The sequence below is a fragment of the Bombus bifarius genome, unplaced genomic scaffold, assembly GCF_011952205.1.
Source record: "Bombus bifarius isolate JDL3187 unplaced genomic scaffold, Bbif_JDL3187 scf7180000009160_frag, whole genome shotgun sequence".
In the NCBI taxonomy this organism is placed as follows: Eukaryota; Metazoa; Arthropoda; class Insecta; order Hymenoptera; family Apidae; genus Bombus; species Bombus bifarius.
Window position 1 is genome coordinate 4,369 of NW_022884940.1, and position 13,324 is coordinate 17,692.

At 34.6% G+C, this 13,324-nt stretch overlaps 1 protein-coding gene, 1 long non-coding RNA gene and 2 pseudogenes across 3 annotated transcripts; 1 reads left to right on the top strand and 3 right to left on the bottom strand.

Annotated features, from left to right (window-relative positions):
• Nucleotides 1–1,223: 1,223 nt before the first annotated feature.
• LOC117214119 lies at nucleotides 1,224–2,405 on the bottom strand (annotated as a pseudogene).
• A 3,670-nt stretch (nucleotides 2,406–6,075) lies between these two features.
• Nucleotides 6,076–6,757, top strand: LOC117214121. 2 transcript variants are annotated; one of them, XR_004488789.1, is made up of 2 exons: nucleotides 6,076–6,115; nucleotides 6,211–6,757. It is a non-coding gene; the product is annotated as an uncharacterized LOC117214121 (long non-coding RNA). The 2 variants fall into 2 exon arrangements; XR_004488788.1 differs by having other exon boundaries at nucleotides 6,077–6,115; nucleotides 6,233–6,757.
• Nucleotides 6,758–6,965: 208 nt separating this feature from the next.
• LOC117214120 (hematopoietic prostaglandin D synthase-like) lies at nucleotides 6,966–8,312 on the bottom strand (the record flags this gene model as incomplete). The annotated part of the gene is made up of 2 exons (XM_033459957.1): nucleotides 6,966–7,234; nucleotides 8,192–8,312. Coding segments are annotated over 2 exons (297 nt in total), but the record flags the coding sequence as incomplete, so codon positions are not given.
• Nucleotides 8,313–11,658: 3,346 nt separating this feature from the next.
• On the bottom strand, nucleotides 11,659–12,534 carry LOC117214118 (annotated as a pseudogene).
• Nucleotides 12,535–13,324: the final 790 nt, after the last annotated feature.

A 13,324-nucleotide genomic window follows, 5' to 3' on the forward strand; every position in this document is an offset into this window, starting at 1 on the left:
TTGTCGGAATCTGGAGTCAAAAGATTGTACACTTTCTGTTGCCCCTTGTTTTAAATTCTTTAATTTGTCCCTACAGTTGCTAATAGTTGTTGGTGTTAATACGTGTTGTCTTAAGCATGAATATAAGTCTTCGAACGAGTTGATTTTTAGATATCGTATGTTTCGTTTCGCGTTGTCGGTAATCTTTTCGATCAGTATGAGATCTAATAATAGCTCTCTGTCACTTGCCTTGCACCTAGCTCTTGCTTTGCGGACCGATAAGATGAAATCTTCAACGCCTACGTCATCTTGACCACGTAGTGTCTCGACAGTTCGTATGGCCTTATCTGCCTCGAGCCCTCGATCTTCGTTGCAGTTGTTTATTGGTTTAATCGCGGCGCGGCTAGATGCGGCTCGTGGTCTTTGTGACGTGTTCGGTCCGTCAGTTTCGTCATCCGTTACGTTATCAGCAGCGGTTTCTAAATGGGCGTTTATTTGCGACTGGTCAGTCTCGGTGTCGTATTTTATTTCCATGGTTTTTGCAAGATCGCGTATTTCTTTAGAGCGATTTCTATCGCTAGTTTCCGCAAATTCTTTTATGTTTTTAATGTTTTGATCGGTGCTGTTTCTAAAGCTTCTAAACTCGTGAGTTAGGCTTTCAAATTGTTCAATCAGGGTAGCGATTAGTTCGTTTTGTTTAGCGGTACTCTTGTCAGTTGGGTTCATGCTGAGAAATATGACACTTTCGGCGGAAGAAGAGTCACTATCTTCAGAACGTATTTCAGGCTTACGGTTTCGATAATGTACGAAAGCCAGCTTACCGAGATTCTTTGCAGATCCTTCTTTTGATCAAGGAGGTGACCGTGGTCCTTCGCTGTAGAATCCGTAGAGTTCCCGTTGAAGTTTCCTCTTGATGCGATGAATGGATCCTGGCAGGATCGCCAATTTTGTCACGTCGATTCGGGGTAATTTCACGTTCCGCACGCAAGGTGAGAAATTCGTACTTAAATTTTGATTGTTATTAGAAAATTTATTGAACACTGACAGAGTAACAATACAGAATGGTCAAACAGCACAGAAAAGAATGTTCTTACAACGACTCGAGAGGTACTTTTTTATATCAAGGACCCGGCTCCTGTGGAGGGGCTATCGCTGGATGCCGGTCACATAGGGTTTCTATTACTGCTTAGCCATCATTTTGCTGACCAAGGTATGTGAGGCATAACCATCCTTTCGTTGCGTTCTCACGACCACCGTGACAACAGCAATCTTTAAACGCTTATAAAACCATAAGCAATCGTGAAGTTTAGAATTCGCTAATTGGGCGTCTCTCAATCCAGTTTTTGATCTTGGGTAGAAGGAGGACCTTTTTCTCCAGCAGCTTCAGATTCTCGTAATTCTCGATCAGATCAGACTTGTACATAAAGTTCAAATAATCGAGCAGAGCAACGAATGTTAAATCAGCCCAAGAGAGAGTACCATCGTAGAAGTAGCCGTCATTTTCCTTCACTTGCTGGTCCAAACGTTCTAAAATGAACGGCAGCGTCTCTTCAGCAGCCTTGCGTTTTGCAGCTTTGACCTTCTCGTCCTCCTCATACTGGAAGGCGGCAATTTCTGAAAATTTGTTTTCAGTTAAATACTGAAGATAGAATTACAATCCTTTTTAATCCTTTGTCTTGTATTGTTGACATACGTGTATCGTTCGATTAAATCAAATATTAAATCGGATTTCAACTAATAAATACCTGAACAGATATGTACTATCTGTTATCAAGATTCTCATAAGATTTATGCAAAACAGCACTGGATACTCACTATGACGAATATCATGAATAGTATCAACAGTGGCATCAATATGAAGATTTGCCCAGTCAGTCTTTCCAGTTAAGTCATATTGTTTGGCTAAGTAACGGCAAATAGCTGTAGACTGAGCAACCTTCCTTCTATCAGCTACGAGCATAGGAAGCAGGCCATAAGGAGTCACTAAAAACATACAACTAATAGAATCAAAGATTCTATCGAACAAACAGATTATGATGCTTCTTAAATATCTAGCTTCCTGTTATCTGTTTTGGAAAGATATAATTTAATTTATTGATAATTTAACAGCAAACAAAGGGCATTGTCTCCTTAACAATACCTATTGTTCTCCCACATATCTTATAGAGCAATGGAGAGTAAACAATAATCTCTGTTATACTCTGCATAATTGTGTTCTACTTTATTTAGCTACTTTAGTTAAATTAGGAAAGATGAGATTTAAGAAACAGAACTTCTTTAAATTTTAAGCTTACAGGGCTTTATTTCTGGCCAGACGTCCTTTTTGATACGTTCATCTTCAAATGGAATACTAGCATAGCTGAAGAAGAACGGATTGGTTCTGCCAATGCCGTAACTGGGAAGTAAGTCAATTTATAGAGCGGCATCTTCCTGGAAGTATAATATATACAAAGTAAAAACGAAGAATCATTGATGACAAGAATTATATTATTACAAATTATGAAGTATAAGACAATTTAAGTAAAAAGCATCAACTACTAACTACTCGCATAGCTATTTGTATCTTTATATTTTAATATAGCTTAGATATAAAAAGAATATTATTTTTGGATGTAATAATGTATAAACTTGCGCCAAATATTATAACAAAATATTGCACTTTCTATTTAAGTAGGATAGACATATTACCGGCAGCATATCTTTTTTCTATAGCAATGAAATTGTTTATAAAAAAGTTTATAAGAAAACTATCAATTAATGCAAACAACGCACTTCAAAATATTAATTACATTCGCGCGATTCGTTATCTCTAGTATTAATTTAACCATATGGTTCTATACACCCAAGACCCTCTAACAGTAATTTAGTACCATTACTAGTCGTATGTACAATGTATGTTTGTATGCAACTTTCGTAACTACAAAACATTCAGCAGTGATTATATATTTTTCCAAACATAAGAAACATTTTCTAATTGCATACTTAAATTTATCGATCAATTATGAACATATGATAACATTTATTTCTTTCAACTACTAATTTTCAAATCCTCTGCTGTTCCGTTAATTGAACGACGCGCCGACTTTTCGTACAAGTATCTTGTATCTTATCTGTATTATTTAGTTATCAATAAAGAAGAAACATTTTCTAATTGTATATTTAAATTTATCGATCAATTATGAACATGTAATAACATTTATTTCTTTCAACTACTAATTTTTAAATCATCTGCTGTTCGGTTAATTGAAGGATGTCGGCTTTCTGTAGAAGTATTTCATATTTATTATTTAATTATGAATAAGGAAAAAACATACAAAATATAGTTTTTAAACGGTTTATTATTTATAAAGAGAAACTTTGACTCAGGATATATATACTATATATATACTATTTACTTACAATTTTTTTTTTAAGACTTCAAAGTCGAAACAAGCACAGGAAATTTCCAAGCCGGTTAACAGAAACTTGAATGAGACAAAAATAACCTTTAGATCTCTATATGTTCTTCTTCCCCCCTGTTGCTTCCACGTAACTCTTATCCTATTGGTGGAGCTGTGCTGATATGTGAAATTATGACTACATAAAAACATCCGGAAAGACTCATTGAATGATTTTATAGTTTAAGGTTAATAAATTTCCATAAATTAAAGTTGAAAATTTATGAGAACATGTTTTCTGTAACAAAACTTAGTAAAAACAAACTAGTAAGGTTTATAGATTCTTTAATGATTATGTATGTATTCATAAACTAATTCGATAAACATCGTTCGATAAAACGACGAACAACACACAACATTGAAGCGCGAAATTTCAAATTCAATGAAAGATAAATAACAAATATTGCGAACAAATGATATTAAATTTACAATAATCTCATGTAAGAAAAAATAAAAGGGATAAAAGTAGTACAGAAGATAGAAAAATCTATAAAACTGGTGGCTGGGAAATAGAAAATATATAAATTTATGTTATTAGAGTTTAGTACTTCTGTCGATCAATGTGTTACGACCGTTCGCGGAGAGACGCAGTCGCAGTAGCGAGAGGCGTAAATTCTCGCTACGATTCGGTGAATCGACGCCGCGAAGTAGTCGTTCCCCTGTTTCGGTTAAGATAAGAGGTGGTTAAATGAATATGACACAGTATAGTAAGTTATATTTCACCGTTTATTCCAACAACTTATAACGAAGGCAGTTACGCTGGTGCGTATGTACGAGATTTTTTTTTTTTATTTATTTGTTGAAATTACAATCAATTCTCGCGTTGAGAATATGTACGAGATGAATGAGTGACTGATCTGTGGGTGTGTCCTACCCGGTGGAAGGATATTGACCGTTCGAAGGATGTGAAATCAGAACTGTCTTGGGAGACGATGCTGTCTCGGAGGAAAGCTAAGGATGGGTGTGTCTAGCGCACGGGACCATCGGATTTGTTGGTGACGATTTTAGTTAGGAGAGTGAAGGAAGTGGCTTCGTTGTTAATTGGTTAACGAAGGGTCTTAACCGCCCTCGAGAGAAAGTGGTTAGTGGGAGGAAAGTTGCAGCATACGTGAGAAAAACTAACTTTCCCTTGTCCAGTCGGGGTAGACAATAGTCTTTAGAAATTCTTCGGAAACAGACGTTTGTTTGGTTTGAAGGACCTTTTCTAGGAAATCTATGAGATTTATGGAAGGTACTTGAAACTATGGAGGATACGCTGCGAGTATCCGGTGACATCTGGTTGCCATATTGCTCGCGGTGCGACGTAACAAAATGGAATAGAAAGATTATACCACAGACGAAATTATACTTTATACTTTATTATACTTTATACTTTATTATACTTTATACTTTATTATTACATTACATCAATTGACATCTTTGGAATTACAACGATTCGATACACATTTTAACTAAATATTTTGCAATGAAACACGTATTATTAAACAACATAATCATACTAAATTAATTTAATGTGACTATTTATTATTATTATATAATAACACAGTGATGAAAGAAATAAACTGGTCAAGTAATCTAAGGAACGATAATACGTATCTATGTCAGTGACGGTGAGAAAAATTCAGATATCTGTACTTAAGTGATTACACTTATAAGTATCATTATATATTATATAAATATGATATTTCGAATGGTATCATTTATCACTCATTAAACAAGAGTGTCATATCCAGAGAAATGATTTTACATATCTTAATCTTTGCTTTGATTACGATAGTAATAATTTCTATCAAACTTGATGAGGAAGATACATGAATAATTATCTTAAAGGTGAAAATCTTGGCAAATTCATTTGTACATAAACTAACAGGAATGAATTTTAAAGATACACTCTGCTCTCAACAATTAAAGCTGTCTTGTCGCAACAAAGTTTCAATAATTTTTTATGGACAACATGGCCCAGTTTGCACAAAGACTAAAAATTTTAACATTAAATTTGGATAAAAAATCTTACGGTAGAAGGAATGATATATCCTTCATTTTCGCCAATAATCTGGTCGAATTTAGTCAAGTAAAATGGTATTGTTTCGTTCAAAAGTTGATTCTTCCTCGCTTCCTTCTTTTCAGGATTCTCCTCCATGCGATAGTAGCAGATAGCTGAAACCAACCGTTACGTTCATTTGTGTTTTTCCCCCCAAACGAAGAGAAAATAAGTTGTGAAAGAAGGAGTAGCCTCTCATAGTTCCTACAATTTCTTCATTCTCTTTGCTTTCTTCAATATTGCCTCAACAAGTTCCTGTGGTTCACGATACTTGAAATATATACAATGTTACCAGCGTGGAAATTGTCTTGGAAACTTGGAAAATCTTTCAAGAGGAACAACATTGCTAACTGAGATTCGAGAAAGGAAAGGTAAGTAAATCCTTGCTTCTACTTAGAGCTTTTTTATTTACTTCTGACGAGTAAAGTACTGTTATTAAAATTTGATTAAAAGTACCAAGAATGTCGAGATATAAACAACCATTTGTGGAAAGGTCAGGAGAAGCAGAATTATCGAATAAACGTTATATAACTCTTAGTGATTAAGTAAGAGAAGAGAAACGAGAAAAAAGTCTTTTATCTAGGTCTTAATAAAGTATACTATATTTATCTCCATATCAAGAATAACAACAAGATATAAACAGTCTTCTAGAAATTGAGTAAATATTACATAATTACATCTTGAGCAATATTTTGCGTCTTAGCTTTTGCTTAAACATTATGATAATCTTAAATATCTGTAAATTCTTCACAGACTCTTTGCATCTTCTATACAGGTATCTCATGATCATGTGATAACACACAGGAAGAAAAAATAGAGGAAAAAACAGCGTAAAAAAAAGTTGCGTAGGAGTATCGTCGCACTACATCATTCGACAATTGATGCACGTCATGGCGATCGTCACGGTTTAAAGCAGGCCATCAAAAACACGTTTGTTATCGTACGGAAAAATCTGCGACGTTCCAGCTGTTCAGGTGCATCGAATTGTGAATCATCGGCGGTACGAAGCAAGGCGAGGGGCGTAAATAGAGAAAGAAGAGAAGAGAAGGATTCGCATAAATGATAAAATATAATCGTTCGTTCCTCGTCGATGGCGGATGGATGGCTTTAATCGTGGACGATATCGATACGATTATATTTTATACATTTGAAACAAATATAAAAGACAAGCAAAAACCAGAGATACGATCGTTATGATATTATTCAATCGGTAGCCTATTTACCTCGTTTATTGTTCACCTTCTCTGTCTAGTAATAATTTTTCGATTCGACTGGCGTGACGTTACGTTGGCGGTGTAAAGACACGATTTTTGGAAGCCATCGAATTCGTGATGTCGATAGAAATCTTCAGTTGGAATCGTTGTATCATAACGTAGTCTGCTTATTGTCGATAAGAATTTACTAAACTAAAAGTGACTACTAAAAGTTTCTATCCTCTAAATTCTATCTACGATTCTATAATCTAAAAACTGACTTTTGCAAACAAACTGTAACATTCGCTTAACGGAAAGACATACGTATCTTGTTTGTACTCGTCTTTTCACAATGAATTCTTGAACGTCTGTCTCTGTGGTGAGACAAATGCAAAGTCATCTCATCAGTTACTCACCTTGCTTCAAATCTCCAAGAGTATCGACGAGCACGTCGCATATCATCGCATCCCATTCGTTCTTTCCCATTAGATCGTACTTCCTCGCCAAGTATCGCGCCACAGCGTTACTCTGCGCTACCGGTTTCCCGTCTATCTCCAGCGCAGGCAGCTTTTTATAAGGCATTGCTAAGAACAAACATGGCTCATATGAACACTGTGTAGAGGGAAACGATCGATAGGAAATCACAACACAGCTTCCGAGGCCGTTGCGTTCTTGTGAATAGATGAATCGAAATCATTTCGGTTTTAATCAACATGGCCTAGTAAAGAAATACAGAAATGTCTTCTTTCTCCTTTTTTTCTTTTCTTACGATTACGATGGACAGGGTATCGCGTGTTTTTGACTGTTGGGAAGAACCTAAAGTTTTTAAAATCAAGGATAAAAGATAATACCAGACACGGAAAAAATATTAGAAAATGTACACGGTTCTTGTAATGAAAATTGAAATGCAAGGAATATAAATCGAATGTCTATTGCGAACGTAATTTTGTGTTTTACACCGACAGGATTGATTTACAGACTTACGTTGATTTTTTGTTTCTCTATTTGCAAGCGACATATAAGATTATATCGAAGACTATGCTGCGTAAAACTTTTATTATACCATTTACGATAGAAATGTCGCAACAGAAGATCGAATTTTATGTCTGCTTTGTTCTTTCGACTTTTTAGCTATGTTCTTGTTCATTTCCGAACTGATTTCAATTTTTTATCCTTTTTTTCCGACAAGTCCTAAAAAGTTTTTAAATTAACGAGAAACGTAGAAGTATTTTTGTATTCCTATTTTAAGTCACCTATTTACGGTTTTCTCAAAATATTCGAAATGCTTCGATTCATTGAAAACAATAAAGATTGCAACACAAAAATTCGAGAATCGTAAGTGAATTAAGTTGGTATTCGATAAACACGATATTACGGAAGCAAAACTTAATGAAAAGTTCGACTTTATTCCGTATGAAATTTTACTTTAAGTAAGTTTAGCCTGCACGTGAAACGAAAGTTTTATATACAGAAAAGTTTGAGTAAATGGTAGATACCTGAGAGTTGAACGATGAAAGTAAAAATCGATTCTTCACGCTTACAATCCTTGTATTCAGGCCAGAGTTCTTCGGGGATCCTCTCGTCGGTATACTCGATGCCAGTATATGCAAATATGTACCGTATATGTTCGGCACGACCACGGGCATTGAAGTAGATTAGTTTGTAGGTATGTTCGTCGCTCATTTTCCTTGCTCTGTCAACTTATCGAGAAAAATGTTACAATTAACTCGTGTAATTAACAGACTGTGTGCGTGTTTGTGCGTAGAGAGAACAATTTATTTATAGATGGAATAATTCGTATAATACGCAAAATAAATCATTTAGAAGGCTGGAATATGTGTTTTTGAAACAATTAATTATGTCGAAAAATATTTCAAACGAGATATAATTATGAAAAAATAATAATTAAATGTATGTAAATGTATGTAATAATAGTTAAATGTATGTAAATGTAATAATTAAATGTAATTAGTTGTGAAAAAAATAATAATAAAAAGTAAATAAATGTAAAAAAGGAATTAAATGTAATTAGTTTCTTTATACGCACGCGATATTATTGGCGATATATGACGGTCAACTTTATTTTTTTAAATAGATATATTTGTACGTATATTTTTAGATATAAATACATATATTATATAGATATAATAGTATATATAATATATATAATAATATATATGTCGAGTCTGAATCTCCGAGTCCGAGCTCGAGGCGCCCTCCCGGGGAGGGCTTGCGGGAGGTAGCGGTTCTGCGTTGAAGTTCTCCATCGTCCGGTCGCGCGTGGGGTACCTTTATTGTCGATAGTTACACTAGTGACGAGGGCCTCAGGCTTGATAACGAATCCGCGGCCAACGGGAGGACTATCGTATAAAAAGCAACAGGATACACGAAATAATATAATTCTGACTAGGACAACATAAACGCAAGAAGTGTTGATATTGAAAAAAATATTTAATTTTGTATATAAATATTTTCATATTTAAAAAAGTTTCCGGAAGCAGGAAGATTTACAAACAAATAATATCATAAACCGAATGTTTCATGATCCTTTTCTAATTAGAGTGTGTGACAGCATGTGAGAACGTTTCTTAAAAATATGACTTATTGCAATTACTTAATCGCAATTATAAACGATTAAGACCTTCTCACAACGAGGCAATCTATCCAAAGTATAAAACTCGTTATACTTGATGAGAAAACAAATCTCTACTTAGGTTTCATTTCGTTTCATCGCGTTCATAAAAAGTGAATTTGTATGAACACATCGTGCAATTTAGTAATTAGGACCGTTGATCTCGCTGGAACATAGATGGATAGAAAAAAGCCATTTAAAATGATACAACGTCGGGAAGACAATTATGAAAATTATAAATGGAACACAAGATAAAATTGTTTAAGATTAATTCTTCTTTTTTTTTTTTAATCGCGAGTGTTTGCAAACGAAGTTTCAATCTGTTTACAATGATAGCAATGAGAGGAGGATGTCTATGAAAGTTATAAATGCGATATTGAATAACATTTCTGCGAGTGGGTTTGTTTTTCGTTACAAATGTTTTTTAAACGAATCTGCAATCTGTTGGAAACAACGGAACAGTAACGGGACGACTGATCTGGAAATAAAAAAGATCGCGTTTTATTTGAACAGACAAATCTTTGAAATCTATTCGAAAGTCTATTTGAAATGGTACGAGCTCGAAAAGAACGGTGAATACTATAGAAGAAGGATTAATTAAAATTCTTATTAATCTGTACGCTTTGTATATTAAATACCTTGATCGATGCCAAGATAACAAATTATTATACAAAACAGTGAAGTATCCACGTCTGACATTAATATTGAGTATTACCATTACTGTAATTTAATTTTTATCCGATCCTGAAAATTCCTTAGAACGTAAAAAGTATAAAATGTTACTGTGCATTTAAAGATTAAATGCACTGTAATTTAGAAACAGTTATGAAGCGGAAACAAATAATTTATTCAGAATAAGAATTCTACGTAATCATATTAAAAAAAAAGAACGTACTTAAAACGCGTTTAAACTCCAAATATGCAAAGACAATAAGGGAAAAAAATTAAACGAAGAATCGTATTTTTTGTAAATTCACACAAGATTTTATCTAAAAACAAATTAAGATTTTTTGAAGAACGTACAAGACGGAACACGAACAATAAAAAAAGGGATGTTAAATACAAAAAATAGATTGAAATTTAGATTATGAAATATAAAAAAAATGATATTGCATAATTTACAATTATTTTCGATAGCTTACGTCAGTATGTTGGAGTGTAAACTATAAAATATTCAAAAACTGATACCATTCAGACATAATTTAGAAAAACAATAAATTGCGGAAACCGATAGTTAAAACTCGATACGATCGATACTCCAAAGCTCTAATCCTAATAATTACTCAGCAATAATAACCGATAATTCATGTTGATTAATGTTTGAACTCCGTTTTTTTTTTCTGTATGTGTATACAAATTTTGTACAGTTTGATAAAGCGAAATTAAATTATCATCCTTTTGTACTACTTCAAACATTGAGATTTGTCATCTTCAAGGTCGATCACACATAGTTTCAGATTGCGGAATTGCAAGGGTAATTAATTTTGCAATCGGTTTTCCTTTGATATAGATGTGAATACAAATAGCCATTGATTGACAATATACCGAAGCAATTCTAGTTTAATTTGAAGTCATCGATCCTTTGATATTTTTGGAAGAATAGTAAAAGTACAGAGAAAACAAGAAAAAATGGCGTTAACTAAAAGATAGCTCCAATGTATGTCATAAATATTATCTATATATCATTTGTAAGATGTAAGTGACCACGATATCGAATTATACAAAAATTGTATGTAATGATTAATACTTGAACGTTACTTACATTTATGTACATGAAAATTTGATCTTTTATTAACTAAGTTATTGATCGACAAAATGACTTCCTACATAATTCTCCGCCTGAACTGAAATGCATATTTTTTTTACGCAAGCCTTATGTGTAGCTAGCAACGAGCAAACAGATTAATTACTTTACACACGGTCGTATCTTGTTTGCTGTAGGCGAGTTCTCTCGTGTAATCAACGAAGTACTCAACTTTAAAGCGATAACAGAAGAACATTATTGTATCGATAAAAATCATGCTTTCTTCAAAGAAATATGTAACTCGTATTTTTTTTAAAGCAACCCTCATAACGTATTGAATAAAATAATCATACATTTTTTTTTGTTCAACATTTGTAAAATACGATATTATCATGATCACCAAGCAGGTAATCTTCAATTCTTAATTAATATAATAAAAAACATAATTAATGATTGTTTGATGGTTTTATTATTATCTCTATAATACAAAAGCACAACATCGTGTCAACAGTTTATATAGTTCGTATGTTTCTGTAGGAATACACAAATAATAGTTCTCTATCACAACGTAATCTAAAGGGAAAACCCTAACTAAATGACAAAAATATCGCTAATAACTGGAACTAATGAATGTTAAAAGCAATCAGTATATTCCATACAAACTTCCATCAACACGATTCGTTCTTCATTCTCTCAACACACTAAGACCGCGATCTTTAAACGCTTATAAAACCATAAGCAATCGTGAAGTTTAGAATTCGCTAACTGGGCGTCTCTCAATCCAGTTTTTGATCTTGGGCAGAAGGAGGACCTTTTTCTCCAGCAGCTTCAGATTCTCGTAATTCTCGATCAGATCAGACTTGTACATAAAGTTCAAATAACGAGCAGAGCAACGAATGTTAAATCAGCCCAAGAGAGAGTACCATCGTAGAAGTAGCCGTCATTTTCCTTCACTTGCTGGTCCAAACGTTCTAAAATGAACGGCAGCGTCTCTTCAGCAGCCTTGCGTTTTGCAGCTTTGACCTTCTCGTCTTCCTCATAGTGGAAGGCGGCAATTTCTGAAAATTTGTTTTCAGTTAAATACTCTTCGCTAATGTTATACTAATTTGAATACAGTGTTGTGCGAAATTTAAATGATACTGAAGATAGAATTACAATCCTTTTTAATCCTTTGTCTTGTATTGTTGACATACGTGTATCGTTCGATTAAATCAAATATTAAATCGGATTTCAACTAATAAATACCTGAACAGATATGTACTATCTGTTATCAAGATTCTCATAAGATTTATGCAAAACAGCACTGGATACTCACTATGACGAATATCATGAATAGTATCAACAGTGGCATCAATATGAAGATTTGCCCAGTCAGTCTTTCCAGTTAAGTCATATTGTTTGGCTAAGAAACGGCAAATAGCTGTAGACTGAGCAACCTTCCTTCTATCAGCTACGAGCATAGGAAGCAGGCCATAAGGAGTCACTAAAAACATACAACTAATAGAATCAAAGATTCTATCGAACAAACAGATTATGATGCTTCTTAAATATCTAGCTTCCTGTTATCTGTTTTGGAAAGATATAATTTAATTTATTGATAATTTATCAGCAAACGAAGGGCATTGTCTCCTTAACAATACCTATTGTTCTCCCACATATCTTATAGAGCAGTTCGCTGTGGAGTGCCGAAGCGTGCAGACGTGTCTCTAGTGCCCAGCGTAGTCCGAAAACAACACGTGTCGCCCAACCGTCGAAAGTGAACACAGCTAAGTGTCCCTTACCCTTTAGGGAGAAGAAAATCCCACGCACCTAACCCCAACCGAATACTAGCCTCACAGCCTCACGACTAGTTGTTCATTCCGACTTAACTAGCTCGATGATGGCCCAACAACCGCGACCAGGCTCTCCGGAGCAGACTCGCAGCTACCCCGAGCTAGCCCCCCCCCCCCGTGGCAGAAGTGTAGCAGAACTCACCGCTCTAACGACGCTAATACTACAAAGAAAAGGAAAATAGAAACAGCAACGCAAATAAACACACACAACAGATTCGCCGTATTGGAATCCTCAAACGACGCCATGGAAATCGTAGAAGCGCCACCAAACCAACACTCACAGAGAATCCCCCCTCCCCCACCAATATTTGTGGACGACGTCATTGACATACAGACAATGACCAGGTCCCTAGAGAGAGATACCAGCAAGGAGGAATATAACCTTAAGATAAGCAACAATAGAGTAAAAATACTGCCGACGAACCCAGAAGCTTACAGAAAACTCACCAAGACACTCAGGAACCTG